The following is a 21114-nucleotide window of genomic DNA, read 5'->3' on the forward strand; positions in this document are numbered from 1 at the left end:
AAACTTTTATGAATTCCAATTTTCCAAGCAAAGCTATTCATAGACTCAAGGATTCCACACCAGCAACCTACTGGGTTTGTCGGTAAAAGGCAGAATAGGAATTTATACTTCCTTAACTACTCTCTTAGTGACTAAACAGTGCTACATATTTAGTGAGCACCCAAAAAATATCAAAATAAATAGTGAGAAAACAATTAAAGGCTTAGCATCATCATTAGATTCTCACTGTACACCCAACAGGTGTGTCGTGGGATGGTGCAATCAGGAAGATCAAGTATGCTAGCAAGGGTTGTAGGAACATCCTATTTAGTGCCTATATTAAGTCGATTTCATTAATTGCGCTTAATAGCCTAAACTTTTGTGACTTGATGGTTAATTAAGAATCCAGTGACAGAGGATAGTAAGATGATCCAAAATTCCTATCCCTCTTTGCCTTTAGCTTCTCCTTCACTTCGGTGGGAAGAAAAAAATATCAGTTTTATCAAGTGGCCATCAATTCTCTTCAGTGATGATGGAAGTTCTAACACAAGAAGGTAGCTGGTATCAAGGAGTCCATTCTAGTCAGTTCCAGCTGACTATGTTTCTAGGAACTGTCGGCCAAGAATGCGAGACCAGAGAGAACTTGCAGAACCTAAAATATGGAGAGAAGGATGGGAAACAAGCCATTTGTGATCTCTCGAAGTCCAGTAACAGCACCTTAGGCAGAGGGGAAGGGACATGGTAAGGTGGAAAAGAACCTTGGAGAGCTGTGCCTTCAATGACACTTGTCATTAACCCAAATTTGGACCCAGCAGCTGAAGAGAGAAACAAAACATTCTGGCCATAAACTGGAAAAGGAGGAAAGGACCAAAAAAAGAGCTAAAGGAGTTTCAAAACAATGGGCCAAGAAATTAGCAAGAGCTACAGTCACACCACAGGGACATATAGAAGGAGAGCATGATTAAGGTCATTCAGCAAACATATACTGAGTAAGTCTGGTAAACAAATACAATGCTAGACACTAAGACATGGATTTGGGAACAGGTAAGCAACGGGGATTCAATCTTATTGGTCTAAGATGATTCCGATAGATAGAGGAGAAATCAAATCCCATGTGAAAACACTTTTTAAGTCTCTGCTTGTGTTGCATTTACTGTCTCACTGGGTAAAGCAAGTCAGATGGCCAAGTTTAGAGTCAGTGTGGAAAGAGACTAACTAAGGGAATGGACACAGGGAGATATGCACAAAACATGGACCATTACTCCAATTTCCTACTACAAGCCCCTCTGACAGTTGCAACCTCTCTAGTTGCCCCACCGAAGGGTGAGAAGGTTGGGATGTTTAACTTCCAGCTACGATTTCTTCTTGTCTGAGGGTTGCTCCTGGGAAACATCAAATCTCTGGTACTTCTGCCTGCTGTAAGTAGATCAAGCATGCTTCCCCTGCCAGAGAATACCCTCAGGTGAGAGGTGCCTGAAAGATATTGGCATGTGTCGATACTCTCTGCAGGTGACCTCCAGGGTGGACCAAGGGAAGGCAGGAAGTGCATCAATGTCATGCACTACACAGAGGACCTAAAGTTAGGTAAAATTCAGGTTGGTCAGAGACTAGAAAGAAACAGTTTGTGATGAGGTTGTACATCAGATACCCTCTACCTGTCTCATTACATGGGTGTCATTCTAGACTTGATGTAAATCAGTTGTTCAGGTCTTAGGGCGTACATCATAGTTTGAATCCCACTGTAGACTGTAAGCTCAGCCCTAGAATAGTTAGTGTATGTGGCTACGCATTCATAAGAGTGTCACACAATCTAGGTGTCTATCTCATTCAGTTTGGAAAACTGATTCAATGGTATCAACAGTGCATTATCTGAACCACAGCCAGTGAGCAACATGGCTCAAATGCTTTTTGCAATAGTTATCAAGCACATAAGCATGGTGTTTGACCTGCTTTCCTTCATGCATAAAATGAAGGGTTAAACTAATGTCTTTCTAGGATCTCTTCATGTTCTGACAGGAAATACAAATGAATGGGAGTGCTCCGTGTAGAAAACTCTGGAAAGCTTTTGTGTTAGATTTAATATATAGTGCATGTGAGGCAATGACTGTCAGCAGAAGGAAAGGCTTCACAAAGCAGGCACTAATACATTGAGGTGAATTTACATTGAGGCTTGTAATTCCAAGAGGTTTAAAGAAAGATGTTTGCAAAGGAAAGCACAGGATGTGCAATGAGGTGGGCAGAGTTTTTAGTAGGATTGCAAGTAGTTTTGTCTGTCTAGATGGTAAGGAACTGGGAGATAAGGCCAAAGAAGTGACCTGGGGCCAGTTCATGAGCAGTCACTCATACTTTGCTGAGGCATTTGGATTTTGCCTGTAGGTGGAAGGAGACATCGAAGGGTACTTGAGAAGTGTGGCAGGATGAGCACATACAGGATATCCCAGTATAACAAGTTGAGCTAATAGTGAGCTGGAGAAGCCTTGATCTCTGCCTGGCTTCTTGTCCTATGGAATCACTCATTCTGGCAACAGGTAGCACATCATTTAATAGATGATGCCACTAGGGAGTCAGGTTATGCGTCTTTGATCCCACTGCCACTGGCTGATGGCATCAGTGATACTAATGGCTTGATTAATTATTGTCCTTAAAGTCACACTGAATGGCTGGTAGAGCAGCCAGTTCTGTCCATGAAGCTTAGTCCAACTAAAAACAAAAAAATTCAATGCACCTCCCCTGACATACAAATACATGAATGCATAACAAATCCCCTAACTTAGAAGCCAAGAAGAAAAGGACAGTGGTGTATCACTGTGATCCCAGCTCTCCTAGTAGGGACGTTACTCCCTCATATTCCAACGAAATAATGTTCCTTTTTAGTTTTTTCTCTCTGGGATGATGTATGGAAATGTTGCCTGAGGCTAGAAAGAAACAGTTTGTGATGAGGCTGTACTTCAGATCCCCTCTACCTGTTTCATTACCTGGGTGTCATTCTAGACTTGATATAAATCAGTTGTTCAGTTCTTAGGGGGTACCTCATAGTTTGAATCCCACTGTGGACTGTAAGCTCAGCCCTAGAATAGTGAATAACCATGGACAACACAAGCTGCTTCCTGCTGTGCTCCTGCTTATGGGGAAGAGTGGATCCTGGACTTACAGAAGAGAATGGAGCATTATCGATGGAGAATAAATACTTAGGAATGGCATAGGAGTCGGCAGGGCTGGCTTACAGCCACGTGTGCTGAGTGCTAGGTCAATGACTTTCCCCTATCTTCTCTAGTTTCCCTTCCACACAGCCTCTTACAAATCAGCTAATCCCAGAAGAACATTCATCCATGAGTTATTTTATTAACAAGTGTGTGCTTAGCCCTATGAAGATGAGACACATTGAAAAACATTGGCTCTGCAGACAGAAAGACGGCATATTCAAGTTTATGCCCAGGGGAAAGCACACTGTAAGTTCTACAGACCAGTTTATAGGAATTCATCTAATCTGAGATCTCTATTCAGCTTTTACAAATGCCTATTTTATGTATTGATCTTTGGGAAACTGTTTTAGCAATTGTTCTCTAGTTCTACATGCAAAGGATACTCTCAGACCATGCTAACCTGATGACACACCCTAATAAGCTGAAGCTGAATGAGATCTCCTGTCACATCTGGTTACTCAAAGACGTAACATTCTTACTCCACAGGCCTTGAGCTGTTGAGAGAGGAGCTGAAGTCCCACATAAAGAATTGAGGCTCCTTCACTCATGAAGCTGTTCACTTCTCCAGTGAAATCATACTTACTTTATTCATCTACATAATGTGGCTTGTTTGCCTTCTGTATGAAATTTTCTTACACTGTTTCTCATTGGTGGGTTTTATGGGACAGCATATGATTTTCTGTGCATCCATATGCCTCTCTACCTCTGGGACTGGAATTATTATAGCCCTTTATAGTTTATGAGTCACTGAGTTAACTCAAAATGTCCAGCTCCTCATTCTCGTTTTTTTCTCTATGGCCCAGCTGTGCTCTCCCCCACCCCCCCACCAAAAAAAAAAACTTTAAAAAGGAATACTAAAAATAAATAAATAAAAGCTAGGTACTCTGTATTTCATTTCCAATAAGCTGCTTCTTGTTTGGGTAATTTTTTGTTGTATTAGAGACAAGGTCTCATTGTCACCCAGGCTGGAGTACAGTGGTGTGATCATAGCTCATAGCAGCCTCAAACTCCTGGGATCTAATGATCCTCTCACCTTAGCCTCCCAAGTAGCTAGGACTAGAGGCACACACCACCATGTCTGGCTAAGTTTTTATTTTTTTTAAAGATGAGGTTTTGCAGTGTTGCTGGTCTTGAACTCCTGGGCTCAAATGAGCCTCCGGTCTCAGACTCCTAAAGTGCTGGAAATACAGGCCACCATACCTAGCCATGTTTGGATAATTATAGCAATTGGAGTCCAGTGAATGAAGCTGTATTTTTTAGTTATTTAAGGCATTCTCACACTTGAATACTCAGAAGCATGTGAGTAAATAGTGCCGAATGTACCCACAATTGTGTCTTGTGCTGTTTGCAAGTCACTGTTAGGTAGGTGAGACCAGAGCAGTTGCTCTGAAGTTGAGGCAGCTGCATTTAAGACTGTATGTGCATCAAGAAGCACACACCGTTCCCAACACTTTGGGAGGCCAAGGCGGGTGGATCACGAGGTCAAGAGATCGAGACCATCCTGGTCAACATGGTGAAACCCCATCTCTACTAAAACTACAAAAAATTAGCAGGGCATGGTGGCGCGTGCCTGTAATCCCAGCTACTCAGGAGAGAGGCAGGAGAATTGCCTGAAACCAGGAGGCGGAGGTTGCGGTGAGCCGAGATCGTGCCATTGTGCTCCAGCCTGGGTAACAAGAGCAAAACTCCGTCTCAAAAAAAAATTTTTTTAAACAAGAAACACGGGGTCCAAAGTGGCTCCTGCCGGAGGTCATGGCGCTCGCAAAGGCGAGGTCATCAGTTCAAAGCTAACCTGAGCAACCTCATAAAGCTCAAACTGATTGGCAAAAAAAAAAAAAAGAAACACACACCGTGATGTGTGTGATGCCCCTGCCATGATGCATCACTTCAATCTACTGATGAGAAAGTAGATGATTCCAGTTGAGAGACAGTCTGCAAAATAACTGGCCTATACTCTTTGAAAGTATTAATGTCATAAAAGACAAACAACTAAGAAACTCTTCTAAATTAAAAGAGGAATGACAACCACATGCAACGTGTGATCTTGGATTGAACTTTGGGCCAGATTTTTTTTATCTTTTATTTTGCTACAAAGGATCTTATTAAGACAGTTGACAACATATCCACAATATCTGTAAATGAGAAAATATTATGTCAGAGTTAACTTTCTGATATTGATATTACACTGCCTTGTTCTTTGAAAACACACTTATTCTCAAATGATTCACGGAAGTAATATGTATATGTAGAAAAATAATTTTTTAAATGCAGTAAAATGTTAACAGTTGGAGACTCTGGGTGACACAGCTATCTGAGTTATTTTCACTCTTCTTGCAAGTTTTCTATAAGTCTGAAATTATTTCAAAGGCAAAAAAATTACTGCTAAAAGAAAAATATGTGTACATTGATGCAAAACTAACATTGAGGCCTCTCCCTCTGTGAAATTGAGCTGGGTCAAACTTCGTTGGCGACAATGGGTTTCTGCCCCACCTCTGCCACTCTTGAGCAGTGATCATATCCACATCATTACTTTTTAAACCTCACTTTTCTCATCTATATAATCCAGGTGTCAACTAGAAATACCTGGACCCTTGGGATGTAGGTAAGATCCACTCAAATCCCCATAATGTGCCTTGTGGAAGTCTTAACCTTTCCCAATATTCCTATAAATTCTGAGAGTGAAGCTAGACTTTCATTTCACTTCCAAATAAAGTTTTCTGTTTCCACTAAAACTTTCCAGTTAATAACTTACGCCTCCATCCTTCCCAAGCAATCTCCTCACAATGGGGACTCAAGTGTGAAATTCAGCAACTCCCTTGATTTCCTCTCACCAAAAAACTCTTACCACTCATCCAAGACATCTGTGACTAGAATGTATTTTCCTGAAGATGTCACAGGTGCCAGGAGAGGATTTACGTTGCAAACACAAGGAACTTTAAAGTAAGCACCTGCTTCAAGGAGTCCTTTCATCCCCTCACTACTGGGCATGGGCAGTGGCCTCTTCCTGCCCAGCCTCACACCTCTTCCAGACCCTCCCCACTTTCTTTTATCTGCCCCTTGGTCTCTTTAGTATCTCCTCTTCATGGGTGCAGGCAGATTCTTTCCAGGCAGAGCAGATCAGAGCTCCTTGCTCTCCAGGCACTCATGACCTCACGTATCCACCAACCATCACAGAACTCTCCCAAATAGAGACAGTTTTCTCCCTAAGAGGAGTTCAGATTATAACATTCTCACCTTCATAGTCTCTGTAAAGTGAGACATAGTACTAGATCCTCGTGGAAGTCATATCCCGTGCAAAATTGCTGAGATTCTATGAAGTGCACATGCTTTATATTTGACAAAATGCAAATTGACTTTTCTGTCAATGTCCATTTTTTTAAAGTATATAAAGCATGTTGTAGAAAATAATATAGAGAAGTGAAAGGAAGTAAATTAAATATTCTAACATTCACTAACTGTTATTAATATTTAGGTGAACCTTGGTGGACATCTTTTTACCTGGAACCCCTACTTGAACATGCTGTTTTGTTTTTGCAAAAACAATATATTGTGAAGGTCTTTCTGTGTCAGTGAAGGGAAATACAGCATCGTTTCAAACCCTGCATGGTATTCCTGCTTTTTCTCCTTGTAAGTGCAATAAACTTTCTTTCCTAGAAATCCCCTTCTTCCATCACAATCTTTTCTATATACTCTCTGTAACTTTGTCTCAGTGAGACTGAGGCTGATATTTCAACATTTAACTTGTCCTTGATACCCTTGCTCTCAGATATACAAAGTTGAAAAATAGAAAGAAAAGCAGATAGATATCAAACACAAATTTCCTCTAGCCTTGTTATCTATGTGGAATTTAATAGGGTGCCAGTAAATTTCACTAACAAATCATGTTTTATACTGACCTGGCCAAATGCAGCATTCTTGTGGGTTATCTCAGCTTTTAAAGGGATATCTTGCTCGTGAAGATATTAGCATGTAATTTTCTAGTTTAGACATCTACTCATCGCCCCTTTTTCTCTTTTATTTAGACATAAGTCTGACCCCAAAGCTGGTGTTTGGGAGTAGTTAGCTTCTTCTATTGTCTTCTATGGCTGCTCCAGAGAGCTTGGACCTGACTACAAATGAAAGTAACAGAGAATGTCAGTCTTGTCTGTAATTGACAGGAATTTTTTTTTTTTTTTTTTGCTAAAATACCTGAGAGTATTTTAACCTCCTGTTCAATCTGATGAGTTCCTTTTCATTCTGCATTTCTTAGGATGTACCTTCTGTCTTGTGCTTATCAGAGTCCTAGACAGCTCAGAGCTAACAAGTGCAATGTGCTTTGCTCACTGGACCACAAATTGAGTATTGTTTGGCCAGTGCAATGCTTCCAATCTGTGTGCCTTGTGGAGTGACATGTGCCCTCCAGTTTACCACAGTGCTCATCACTGTCTACTGTCTTTTACCTGATCCACTTAGGTGGCCTGGTCAACCCCAATATATTAAATGTTTTATCAATGCCCAAAGAACACCATAACCTTAGTCATCCACACTGAGTAACACAACTACTTAGTAACTCTTTCTAGAATCTGGAACCTCCTGATTTTTTAGATTCACTCAACAGATACCTGTGACATGATACTCTGCACACAGTACCCATGAACAAAACAGGTGTTGTCCCCCATAGAGCTTGCAATGCATTCATTCTGCAGACTGTCTCCTGAGAGGTCATTCTTTGCAGCATACCAAGATAATTTTGAAAGATGATTTACACAACGTCAGTAGCTCAATTTTCTTTTATATTTTAAGATTCTTCTGCTCACTATTACTGTATTTAAAAGCCTTATAGGTGGCTCTTCCTATAAGTAAGAAGCATCTCCTTATGATCCACTTGGCTGTGGGTTGGAGCAGCTCTGCTGGGATTGACTGGGGATGCTCAGTTGGAGGGTTGACAATGAGAACATGATAAGACATGATCAGACAAATTAGAGTAATTACTCACGATCAGCCTTCCATAGTAAGTCACAAACTTAAAAAGGAGAATGTAAAAGTATGAACCAAGAGAGGTTCTACGTTCCTGGTTTAAGAGTAGAATAGTAAATGCAAGATATCCCGGAGAAAGTGCCTGAAGGAATGATCCCTCTACTCTGTGCTATGGAAATTGGTTGGGTCCAGCCCATTCCATGGGGAACATGATCCAAAGTAGACCTGAGGAATGTGGTCTGTCCCTAGTGGTCTTTGGCTGTCAATCAGACTATCCTATCCTTGCCTGGGAGAGCAGCCGTGGTTTCACTGATATTAAATAATTCTGCTTGAAAAAAAAGTGGTTTCTCTTTAGTGATGAAAATAGACACTTTATCTGTGTTTTAGATTAGACACAGTCACTCTTTTTTCAGTGATAATTTAAAAATAAAATCACTGTGGAAGTTGTTCTTCTCCTTCCCTTTGCTCTGAAGTTAAAACTCAGGCCTGTCTATTAGGAAGTTTCAGAATTCTCACTGAGATCCGTTTGCTTCGCACATAATTCAAGGAAATCAATGGTGGTGTCTGCATAGATATCAGTGATGTGCAAGGCCCATTTCCTACTTGACTTGGAAGGAGAAAGAAATGTTAGGAAAAGTGAAAAACAGAAAAGAGCACCTCGGTTCTTTTCCACATGGTCTCTCATCCCTCAGCAGCCTAGCCCAGACCTAAATTCAGATGAGCTTCCCTTTCTCTCCCATCCCTACTGCTGGGCATCATGTTCTGCCCATAAGAGGTTGCATGCAATTGAAGGAAATCAAGAATGGTCTCTGGGAAAGTCAGTAGAATGCAGAGCTTATCACTGTTGGTAAAATTCAGGTCCCCGAATGAAACGGACAAGCAGTTATCAGCTGAGACAGTTTTCAATCCTTGATGATTGTTTCATCTGCCAGTTTTTATTCCTTAAACCTCTTGACAGCAGGCCCACTTACAAATAAAATTATAAAAATCTTATATAGCAAATGATGTCCAGTGTTCTACCAAACTAGATCTCGACTAAGCCTGACTGAAGACCATGAAAACCAGCACAGTGGACAAACACAAAGAAAGCAGTCAAAGGTAAAGCAAGGCGTCTGATTCAGGAAGTCTTAACTGTTCTGAGGGCTCTGAATCCATCTGAGAATCTGTAATAAGCAGTAGACTCTCCTGAGAACAAGCGAATGCACAGATGCACAAAACTTGGAATGGAGGCCATGCCAAGGTCACAGACCCTCTAGAGCATCTACAGATTCCCTAAGGGAAGAGAACTCTGGTGTTTAAAAGAAGCAGGAAATAGGCTCCATGAGAATTTAACACTTCTTTTTATCTGTTCACAATTGGTTGCTAGTTCCCTGGAGTTCCCTACTGCTGGGAAAAGGGAGTGTGTGGGTTCAGAGAGGTGCTGTAGCTTGGAGCCATAGTTGTCAGTAGGAAAGGAAGTAAGAGGGAAAGAAAGAAGACAATGAGAACTGTTGCTGAGATCCATACATTTTTGTGACATAATGAGAATTTCTAAAAACTCTGCAAGTCTGACTTAGCAGCAGCATTATACTTTCACCCAGACTCAATCTTCTTGCTGCGAGTTCTTTCACGTTTTTTCTCCTTCCCTCTGGAACCATGCATATTTTGCCTTAAGAGAACAAGGTGATGATATAAAAGAAGGGTGTATGTGTGCATGTGTGTGTGTGTGTGTGTGTCTGTGTGTCTGTGTTTCAGTGAAGAAAACATTTGAAAACATACTAAATGCCCACAGTATAAGAGGCTTCTTACTGGGACACTCAAATGAGTGTTTGGGAATCTACCACTGTGTTCAATATGTCTTTGCTATTTGCAAGATTTGCAGTCTACTTAAGAATCTCAGGAATGCATCGATCAGCCTTACATCCTTGAGATCTGTGTGGGCCGCAAGTACATTATACTACTGTAAGTCACACAGCATCTGTCTTTCTCTCCCTGCGGTGGAGCTCATGCTTGCACAAAGCTCTTAGGCAGCTGCTTCTCAGATGCTCAGAAGACAGTAGATCTTGGATCTGCACTCAAAAAACAAGAGATAAAAAAGGCCCAGAAAAATAACCAATGCCTACAGGTTAGTCTTTTGTTAGGTTCATGATCAGATCAGTCAATTTACCTGTTTATCGCATAAATGTAAGCTGGTCAGAGGTTCAAATTTTAGCTTCTTGAGACCAATTAGCTTCATTTTCTTTCATAGCCAAGAGAGATCTTCTTATCAAAGAATCCAGAATCACGGGTCCCAAGACCACAGCAGTGAGGATGTCACGCACCAGCCTGGCTGTCCTTGAGTCCCACTCATCTCCTTCAGGAATTCCAGCCCCAAATCTCATGGATTCATAGTCATGGTTACAAGGGGGCTGAGACGCAAGCAATGTGGTAGGAAGGGTACTGGATTTACACTCCGGAGAGCTGGGTTCTCTGCAGAATGCTCCCATTCTTCTGGTCAGGCCCTGCCCCTCCCTGAGCCACAGTGTCTTCTCTAAAAACCCAGGCACTTAGACCAAGCCAAGGATGCAACTCAGCTGCCTCGGGTGACACAACCACAGAAAGGGAGTTTAGTGTGTTACCTTAGGAAGTCGAGAGGTAGGTGGGTTCTGATTTGAAACTAGGAAATACATGACCCTTCTGAGGACATTCAAATTTAAATTTTAAAATTTTTCACTTTTTTTTTTTTTTTTTTTTGAGACAAAGTCTGGCTCTGTCACCCAGGTTGGAGCACTGGAGTGATCTCGGCTCACTACAACCTCCACCTCCTGGGTTCAAGCGATTCCCCTGACTCAGCCTCCCATGTAGCTGGGACTACAGGCGCACCCTACCACACCCAGCTAATTTTTGCATTTTTAGTAGAGACAGGGTTTCCCCATCTTGGCCAGGCTGGTCTTGAACTCCTGACCTTGTGATCCACCCTCATCGGCCTCCCAAAGTGCTAGGATTACAGGTGAGAGCCACCACACCCAGCCAATATTTTTACATTTTTAACTTGCATCTTGGAAATAAATTTAGACTTTAAATATGTTGCATAAATAGCACATAGGTACACCTATGTTCATGGCAGCATTTATTTACAAGAGCAAAAAGGTAGAAGCAACTCAAGTGTCCATCTACAGATGAATGGATAAACAAAATGTGGTATACAAGCGGAATAGTCAACCTTAAAAAGGAAGGCAATTCGGACGCATGCTACATGGTGAACCTTGAAGACATTGTGCTTAAGTCAAGCCAGACACAAATAGTCAAATACTGTATGATTCCACTTATAAATCGAATTTCAGAAATCAAATTCCTAAATACAGAAAGTAGAAAGGTGCATGCCAGGGCTAGGCAGTGGGGACTGGAGTTAGTGTGTAATGGGTACAGAGTTTCACTTTGAGATGATAAAAAAGTTCTGATAATGGAAAGTCGTGATAGTTGCACAATGTGGGTGTACTTAATATCACTGAACTGCTCACTGAAAAACCTTTAAAACTGAAATTCTGATGTTACATACTTTATCACAATAAAAATGTTACCTTAAAAAAAAGCAGAGTTTCCACATACGCTTTATTCAGCTTCCCAAGTTAACATCTTACATAACCATAGCAAAATTACCAAAGCCAGGAAATAAACATTGATATAATACTATTAACTAATCTACAGGCCTTATTCAAAATTTTCCAATTGTACCACTAGTGTCCTTTTTTCTGATTCAATCCAAAATATGATTGTATTTAATAGTTATGTCTCGTTAGTTTCCTCTAACTTGGAAAAGTTCTGCGGTTCTTCTTTGTTGTTTATGAACATAATGACTTTAAAGAGTACTAGCCAGTTACGAGTTCGTCTGATGTTTCTACCTGATTGAATGCACATTGTGCATTTTTGGCAAGACTATCACATGAATGGTGTGCCCTTCTCAGTGCATTATATCATGACTCATCACTGGTGAGGTTAACTTAGATTGCTTGGGTAAAGAGATCTCTGCCAGGTTTCTTCACTGTAAAGATACATTTCTCATTGTTTATTGTTATATTTCACCTATTAATTTTAGCATCTATTAGAGATGTTTGACAGCCAAAATTATTACTGTGATGTTTTCTGAATGATGATATTCAATGTCCATCATTTCTTCTACATTTATTAATTGGAATTTCGCTGTAAGACAGTTTTCCCTGCACCTTAATTTACATTTAATTTCTTTAAGAAACCTCTAGAACAAGCCAGAATTATGGTAAAAATATGTTCTTCTGATATCCACTGGCACTTAACTCCAAATTTTCTATCTAGTATTAAAAATTCTGAGTTCTAGGCCAGATGCAGTGGCTCACACCTGTAATCCCAGTGCTTTAGAAGGTCAAGCTGGGCACATCACTTGAGCTCAGGAGTTTGAGGTCAGCCTGGTCAAAAGAGCAAAACCTCATCTCTACTAAAAATATAAAAATTAGCCAGTCATGGAGGTAGGTGCCTGTAATCCCAGCTACTTGGGAGGCTGAGGCAGGAGAATCACTTGGAACCAAGAGGCAGAGGTTGCAGTGAGCCAAGATTGCACCACTGCACTCCAGCCTGGGCAACAGAGCGAGACTCAAAAAAATCAAAAATTAAAAAAATATATCAGATCCATATTGCCTTCTACAATAGGAAACAAAAGGTCAAGTTCATACCACCTGATAGTGTTCAAAGGAGAAAGTTTCTGGAAAGCAAAATACAGCACACTTACATTTTCTTCCCTTCCTCTCACTTTTTTAATTTTATTAAATCTTAACATTATCCAGAGTGTATCAGCAGGGTTAAGTAGAGAAAACATTTAAGAACCATTGAGCCTGGAATATGCATATAAAATGCTTATGTTAAAGTTGCCGTAGGGAATGTGGTTTTTTTTGTTGTTGTTGTTTTTTTTTTTTTGAGATGGAGTTTCGCTCTTGTTACCCAGGCTGGAGTGCAATGGCGCGATCTCAGCTCACCGCAACCTTCGCCTCCTGGGTTCAGGCAATTCTCCTGCCTCAGCCTCCCGAGTAGCTGGGATTCCAGGCACGCGCCACCATGCCCAGCTAATTTTTTGTATTTTGAGTAGAGACGGGTTTTCACCATGTTGACCAGGATGGTCTCGATCTCTTGACCTCGTGATCCACCCGCCTCAGCCTCCCAAAGTGCTGGAATTACAGGCTTGAGCCACCGCACCCGGCTGGGAATGTGGTTTTTAATGAGCAGGAAGTAAATCACGAAAGCTGCAATGTTCTAAACAATTTGTATTCACAGAAAAGACCCCTACTTAAGGTGGCTGTGCCCTTGAAGATTATCCAGTATCTGGTGCTCTGACTCCAGGCCCTGTGCCAGGAATGTCCCTTGAGAGTCCTTATCAGAGCTGCTCTGGGACAGTGTCACCAGTTGACAGACAGAACCAATATTATAGTAGAGTTTCGAGTTAATAGTCTTGAAAGCTGAAGAACTAAGACTTATTTTTTCAGCTAGCTACTTGTTTCTGTAGTCTATCGCTGAGTAACAAACCAACCCAAAATTTGCTGGTATAAAATAATTTTATTATACTCATGAATGTGGGAATTTGTGATCCAGACAGGGAACAGTGAAAATGGTTTGTCTATGGTCCATGATGTGTGGAGACAGTTGGGAAGACTCAACAGCTAGAGGATGACTGGAATGGCTGGAGTTGGAATCATCTGAAAGCTTCTTCATGTGTGTATTTAACACCCTAAATGGGATGACTTGAAGGCTGGGCTCTTTCAGGACTGTTAGGCAAAGCACTGCACATGCTTCTCAATGTGGCCTGGGCTTCCTCCTAACATGGCAGCCTGAGAGGAGTTGGACTTCTTCAATGGTACGTCAGGACCCTAAGAGCAAGTGTGCTCCAGGGAACAGTGGCCTCTTACGACAGATTCAGAAGTCACATGGCATCACTTCCACTCTTAATTAAAGGGATCATGTTCCCCAGATGTAAGGGCTGGAATCATGGACCTCAATTCTTGATACGAAGAGTGTTAAAGAACTGTGGCTATGACTTTAAACAACCACACTTTTCAAAATTAAAACACTAGAAAAATACAATTTTTAATAAAAGTGGAAGAGAGTCTCATGAGCTGAATGCCCTTCCCTTCCTCCAAAGGGTTTAAGAAACATTCCCCAAGTATCCCTTTCACTGAAATAAATTCTTCTTTGGGTTCCCATAGCAGTTTGTCAATAATGCTGCTACAGCACATTGTATTCTAACAATAAAAAGAGTAACTTATGCTTGAGTGCAAGACATTATTCAAGCACTTTTCATGCATTATCTCGCTTAATTCCCATAACAAAACATTTTATAAGTAAAAAACCTGAGGCCTACGAGGGTTAAGTAAGTTGCCAAAGGTCACGTTGCTGTTACGAGGAAGAGTGAGGATTTAAATCAAGGCAGTCTGGCTTCAGAACTCGTGTTCTTAAACCACTCCACCACAGAGGACGATTAATATATTGCTGTGTGCAAATTGCCTTCCCTGTGAATTGTGAGCTATCTGTAGGCTGAGACTACATCACCATTACCTTTCTCTCTCCAGCACCAAACACAGTGCCTGGCTTATGACAAGGAATACAAAAATACACAATAGAAAGATGCACAAAAGAGAAGAAACTAAATGTCAATAAACAGATAAAAAGATGCTCAAACTTTCAAAATAATTAAAAATATTCAAATAAGATGACATTTTGCCTAAAAATTTGCTAAAATTAAAATATCATTAATAAATGTCAATCCAGAATTACTTAGAGAAGGGGAAATGTATGTTTTTATTCTTACTTTCTGTTGGATCTTGGAATATACAACCTTACAGGGAAACTTTTCAGAAGTATTTATCAAAATGCCAAGTGTCCATAATCTATGACTTAGAGATTGAATTCCTAGTATATATCCTACAGGAAAACTCTCATCTATACAAATAGTAATAGCTACAAAGCTGTTCATCATAGTATTTTTAATAACAACTTGATTGAGATATAATTCACATGCCATAAAATTTGTCCTCTAAAAATGTGCAATTCAGTGATCTTCAGTATAGTCCCAAAGTTGTGCAATCATTACCAATATTGAATTTTAGAATATTTCTACCACTCTGAAATAAATCCTGGACATTAACAATCACTCTTCATTTCTGTCTCCTCCCAGGCCCAGGCAACCACTAATCTAATTTTCACCTCTATAGATTTGTCTGTTCTGGACATTTCATATAAAGGAAGTGATACAATATATAACCTTTCTGTCTGGCTTCTTTAACTCAGCATTAAGCTTTCAAGGTTCATCCATGTTTTTACCACATATTATTGCTTAATTCCTTTCTGTTTAAAAATAATATTCCATTGTATATATGGATCATATTTTGTTTACTGTTTTACCAATTGATAAAAATATGGGTTATTTCTAGTTTTTGTCCAGCCTTTTATTTGCCCCAATTTATATTGCTACTTCAGGAAATTGCAACCTTAAAAATATGCCACTGATTGTTTTCAACAAATTCCCTGGGGGGTAGGGTAGGGTTTTTCCAGCTGAGCAAACGCTGAGACAGATCAAATAACAACAAATCCCATAAATGGAACTTTTCCAGATAGCTTCCAGACAATTATTTAGAGATGGGGCTTTTTGAAGAACTCTAAACCCAGTCTGCACCCTGTAGTATTTGTTTGGCTACTGGTTTTCACAGCTACTGTGACTGTGAGAATGTTCATGTTCAAAGACGCTGCAGAGCAATGGAGAAGAAGACGGTCATAGGGCAATTTAAGCCAGCACACAGTTTGCCATTGTTACTGAGATCCAACTTTTGTATAGAATAAATCCCCTTTGGGTTGCTGCAAGCCTCTTGTTAATTTCCAGTGTTCTGAGAAAGTTGATTTGGCAATTTTTTTTCAGAGTTCCATTTGCTTGTATATAACTGTTGATTTTTTAAGGTTCTTACTATATCATTCCTGAAGTTCCGCTACCCCAACACACAGCATTATCTTCAAATGTAAAAAAATAAAAATGGAAATATCTTAATATGCATCAATAACGGAAAGGCTAAATAAGTCATGGTATATCCCATGTAATGGAATAATATGCAGCAGTTCTAAAGAAGGAAGTAGTCTGGGTGATGAAGTAATATACACCATAAACTCCATGACACATGTTCACCTATGTAACAAACCTTTACATGTACCTCAAACCCAAAATAAAAATTTGAAAAAGGAGGTAGTAAGTGGAAGTCTGTGATAGCATCTGACAAGAGAAGAACCACTTTGCATAATAATATGTTGGGGGGTGTGTTTAAGCAAAAAAGATCTAAAACTCACTCATTTTATTATTTTATTATTAAGGAAATAGTCATTTGCTATTAGAAGTAGGAAGCCTAAAGAAAAAAAAAATTTTTAAAGGTAACCCAACTCCAATACTGTCAAAAAGGAAAACATGAAGAATTTTTACTTCGTTACTTGTGTTTTTCGGTTTTCTATATTTACTATATATTTCCTTATATTAAAAATAAAATAATAATAGTAGATGTTCTTTAAGAAATATTTGAGCCATACTGAGGCTCTATGTGATCTAAAAGTCTCAGATCGACCCCATATATGTTAGAAAACCTTTCTATCAAACCATCCGCATCTGCTTCCCTTTTCTTCCTAACACTTGTTGGCAAGACAAACACCAAAATTTTCAATAGCAAATACTTTGAGTCGTGGAATGCTTTTTGGTTTAGGGACTTTTTTGAGAATCTGATGAAACCATGTGTCCAATTTCCAAAAGATGTACATATTTACACAATTTGTCTATAATTTGTGAGCATTCAATTAAATTAATTAACGAGGTTAAGAACTGCAGTGTGTCTTCATCAATGTGAAGACGTGGAGAAAAGGGAGAGACCTGGGAACTTCAAGGCTCTATATTTATACAAAGGAGAAAAAAGATGCCCAGAGAGGAAACAACCTGCCCACAGTTATACTGATGGTAACAGACATGAGCCACATCTGGGTCTCCAAACTCCCAGGTCAAGGCTCTTCCCACCAAGTTACCTTGAATCATAGAATGAATGTCTGGCCTCTTCAGGTTCTCCAAGATTCTTAGAGGGCGTGGGTCACAGACAAGCTCTCATTATCGTGACTTCTCTGACTGACTGTGACCTAATCTCAAGGGTCCTTGGGATAAGAAGCTAAAGGGAAACCTGACCTGCCATACAACAGGTATTTACTACATTTAGATGTTCCCACTGTGCTTAGCCTGATAAAAGGCACCAAGGGATCACAGAAAAAGCCCAAGACTCAAGACAGACAGTCCAGCTGTGAAGACGTGACTAGAATACATCACAGCTTAATTCTGGAGCAACCAGATGATACCTGGAGCATGCACACTAGTCCAAGGAGGACAGGGAGAATCTGATGAGGGTGTGAATGCAAAAGCAAGGCTCCGTGGAAAAGGAGATGGAATCAAAGGATGTGCAAAAACTTTAAAAATGGGAGAAAGAATTAAGGAGCAAAGGGAGAGTGGCCACCACATACGCAAAGGCAAGAAGGGAAGGAGGGCAGTGACAGGGAAATAGAGGGCTATGTCTGACAAGAGGCTTGCCAGTGGTATAATTCCCCATGCATGGAACCCTGCAAGCATCCCTAGCTTTGGTGTCCCTGTCCCTGGGCCAACCCCAGAAGCTAACTATACCTGTGTCTGTTTGACTCTTCACAGCTTCCCTTTGCTGAAGGCCTGTACCACTTTTATCACAATGGCCTTGCAAAGGCCAAGAAAAGACTCAGCCTACACCACAAGCAGCAACTGGAGAGAGACCCCAGGGTGAGTTTTCCCCAGAAACCTGCCTCCCAATCTCTGCTGCTACGGCTGAGCCCACCGACGGGATATGGAGGGGCTAGCAGGGGATTTTGAAGTAAAGGCACTTATTGTCTTATGATGGGACAAATGGATGCTTTGAAGAGTCATCCCAGGGCTCCTCTGTCTTGTGCATAATAAATAATCACAGGCCCCTTTGTATGGCTGGAGGAGGAGGAAGTTGGGATACCACCCTTTTACTGCCTGTCTTCTCCTGAGTTATTATTGGATGAGGACTTCCGGTTGCCTGGGAACACATTTTGGGCTGTGATGGATGGGAAGACACCAAGCAGTTTAATGAGTCATTTTGTGGAAGGTTCTACTGGCAAATCCACATTCTCAGAGGAGGTTGCCATGCCCCATGTTGTGAATGGAAAGAATGAGGGAGCCAGTAAGTGACCGGCTCACAGCAGGCAGTGGACTTCTCAGTATCCACCCATGACTGTGGCCATGAGACTCTCTCAGCCTTTCTTCTTATCCTATGTTTTATCCTATATTTTCTTTTCTTTTTTTTTTTTTTTTTGAGTTGGAGTTTCGCTCTTGTTACCCAGGCTGGAGTGCAACGGCACGATCTCTGCACGATCTCGGCTCACCGCAACCTCCGCCTCCTGGGTTCAGGCAATTCTCCTGCCTCTCTCCTGAGTAGCTGGGATTACAGGCACGCGCCACCATGCCCAGCCAATTTTTTGTATTTGTAGTAGAGACGGGGTTTCACCATGTTGACCAGGATGGTCTCGATCTCTTGACCTCGTGATCCACCCGCCTCGGCCTCCCAATATCCTCTATTTTCTAGCACTGATCTAATTTACCTTCATGTCTCAGATGTCTACTTGATGTTCATCACCCCCATTTTTTAAAAATCTTCAATCTTTACCTTACTCTTGGACTCCAGGTCCCATTTTCTACTCCCTCTGATGGCTCAAATTCAACTTTTCCCCCATCAAACATATCATCTTAGCAACAAGGTGGCTTTTCTCCCAGTGTTCCCACTTCTTGCTTTCAGAATAGGACCTTTAGTAACCATATCTTCCACCATCCCCCGTATCTATACACTCATCCAAATGGGTAGATTCCGACTTCCGTTACACGAATCACTAAGAGGAAAGGTATGTAATGACTCAGAGAAGTTGCTCTCTGCACACTGAACGCAGTGTAACCTCTTTCTCAGGACTCTAAGGGACCAGCTGATGAAAAGTGTGTCAGATGTTTGACTTAAGGATTTTCACAGGAGATTTCTTGTGAGCTGATGGAATCTGAAAATTCATTCTTGTGGGGCTTTTCATGTGAACATTTCCCTGGGTTTAATTTAAGCTTCAATTAGGAATTCAGATAAAACAGTCTCTCAGCAGATCACCAACGGACAGCCACGGGCAATTTTTTCTTTAACTTCGCAACCCAAGAGTTCCCACCTTCCCTAAAGAGGGCTTTCTGCTCTAGGAAGCCACTTTAACTTTACTTTTGCAGTAACAATTAAGCTGCCTGTGCTGTCAGGCAATGCCAAGTATTCTTAAAGGATCTGCCATCGAAGTCTGGCACCAAGACCTAAGGGAGAAGTGCTCTACTCTGTATGGTAACAGCCTTGGCCTTGGCTGTATCAATTCATTGCCTGGGGATACCCTGGACAGCCTTATGGACAGGGATCTTGTCCCATTGGCTTCTCTTCTTCCATGATTAAAGGCGTTGCTCCAAGATTACTCAGAAACACACAAACTGGGGCAGAAGTAAAGAGATACTTAAAAAGCTTGGGTTGGGAAAGAAAACTGAGGAACAGTAGAACTCAAAAGTCACTGTTTAGTCAAAGAGACTATTTAGCACCACTGGGCTGAGCTTTTCCCATTCTAGCACTTATTGATATGATCTCTAAAATGCTGATTCTTGAAGTGTACACTGACATTTTTAAAACAGAAAATTGGGTTGATTGGGCAATAAAAAGAGGAGATCAGGCACTGGTGATTCTAATCATTTGTCCTCCTCAAAATATTATCTGTTATCACCAAAAGGGGTGTCTATTTCCCCTTCATTACCTATTTTAAGGGTCCAGGTAGCCAATTGCCTCTACCTGTAGTGGTAACCATCTGCCCTGCCCATGAAGACCAACAGAAAACACTAGAGAAACTAAAGAAGACCAAGTTTTCTATACCTTTTCTCTCTCTTATCATCAAGATTAAATGTCAGGAATGTTGTCAATAATAAGCTCATTCTAGGAAAAGAAATAAAACACAAAAATCTCATAATTCTTTGCAAAAAGAAAAAAAAGCTGCTAATGCTGACTGCCTTGTTCCAAAATATTAGATTAAGGTCTGAGTCTTTCCTGCATGATGTTCCTGTGGTTGTCTAATTTCAGTCTGAGTCTTTCCTGCATGATGCTCCTGTGGTTGTCTAATTTCAGTCTGAGTCTTTCCTGCATGATGCTCCTGTGGTTGTCTAATTTCAGTCTGAGTCTTTCCTGCATGATGCTCCTGTGGTTGTCTAATTTCAGTCTGAGTCTTTCCTGCATGATGCTCCTGTGGTTGTCTAATTTTAGAATCTGCTGACAGAAAAATAGAGCGGCAACTGTTCTGAAACAGAAATCATTGACTATGAACAGTACGAGAATAGTAAAATAAAGATTCTGCCTTGCAGGTTTATAGATGCTAAATAAACGAGTAAATAAGTCTAGTGTAGGAATACCCCAAGTGGGGCTTCTCTAACACATTCAAGCAGGTTGCAGAAAGAAAAGTAAATGAAAGTGTAGAGAGAAAAGGGGAAGGACCAAGTAACCTGAAAGAGGTCCAGGCTTTTATCTCTTACATAGATGTTGCAAGTTATGCTTTATAAACAAAGAGTTTAAGAGTAAGTTATTTCCTCATCCTTGAAATGTGCTCTCTCCAAGATCTGCTACCAACCTAAGAAATAAAAAAGAAATAGGTAGAAACCCAAGATAGTTTTTGTTTTTCTGACTTCAGACCAGAAATTTCAATGATGTTTGTCTCTCCTGTAGCAACTAATTTTTATGTTTAAAGGAAAACAAACAAACAAAAGACTAGAAAGAGCTAAAGTGCTAATTTCCATATGTTCATCCTTCTTCATCAGTATGCAGACAATAGCTAAGAAAACAGATTCTGGTGTAGACTGTGTTAAAAACGGTCTCTTCTCTTTCCACTTCTT

At 40.6% G+C, this 21114-nt stretch overlaps 1 protein-coding gene and 1 long non-coding RNA gene across 3 annotated transcripts in view; one reads left to right on the forward strand and one right to left on the reverse strand.

Moving 5' to 3' along the window:
- The window catches only part of LOC118154053 (uncharacterized), a 107136-nt gene that overhangs the window by 22857 nt on the left and 63165 nt on the right, over window positions 1–21114 (reverse strand). The window lies entirely within an intron of this gene.
- The window catches only part of PCSK2 (proprotein convertase subtilisin/kexin type 2), a 255827-nt gene that overhangs the window by 11062 nt on the left and 223651 nt on the right, over window positions 1–21114 (forward strand). Inside the window, exon 2 of one of the 2 annotated variants that reach the window (XM_002747466.5) lies at window positions 17830–17934. The exons of the other annotated variant lie outside the window; for it this stretch is intronic. Within the exon in view, the coding sequence (XP_002747512.1) occupies window positions 17830–17934 (105 nt within the window). The remainder of the gene's footprint in view (window positions 1–17829; window positions 17935–21114) is intronic. 2 annotated transcript variants of the gene reach the window in all.

The sequence above is a fragment of the Callithrix jacchus genome, chromosome 5 (genome assembly GCF_049354715.1).
Source record: "Callithrix jacchus isolate 240 chromosome 5, calJac240_pri, whole genome shotgun sequence".
Taxonomy (NCBI): Eukaryota; Metazoa; Chordata; class Mammalia; order Primates; family Cebidae; genus Callithrix; species Callithrix jacchus.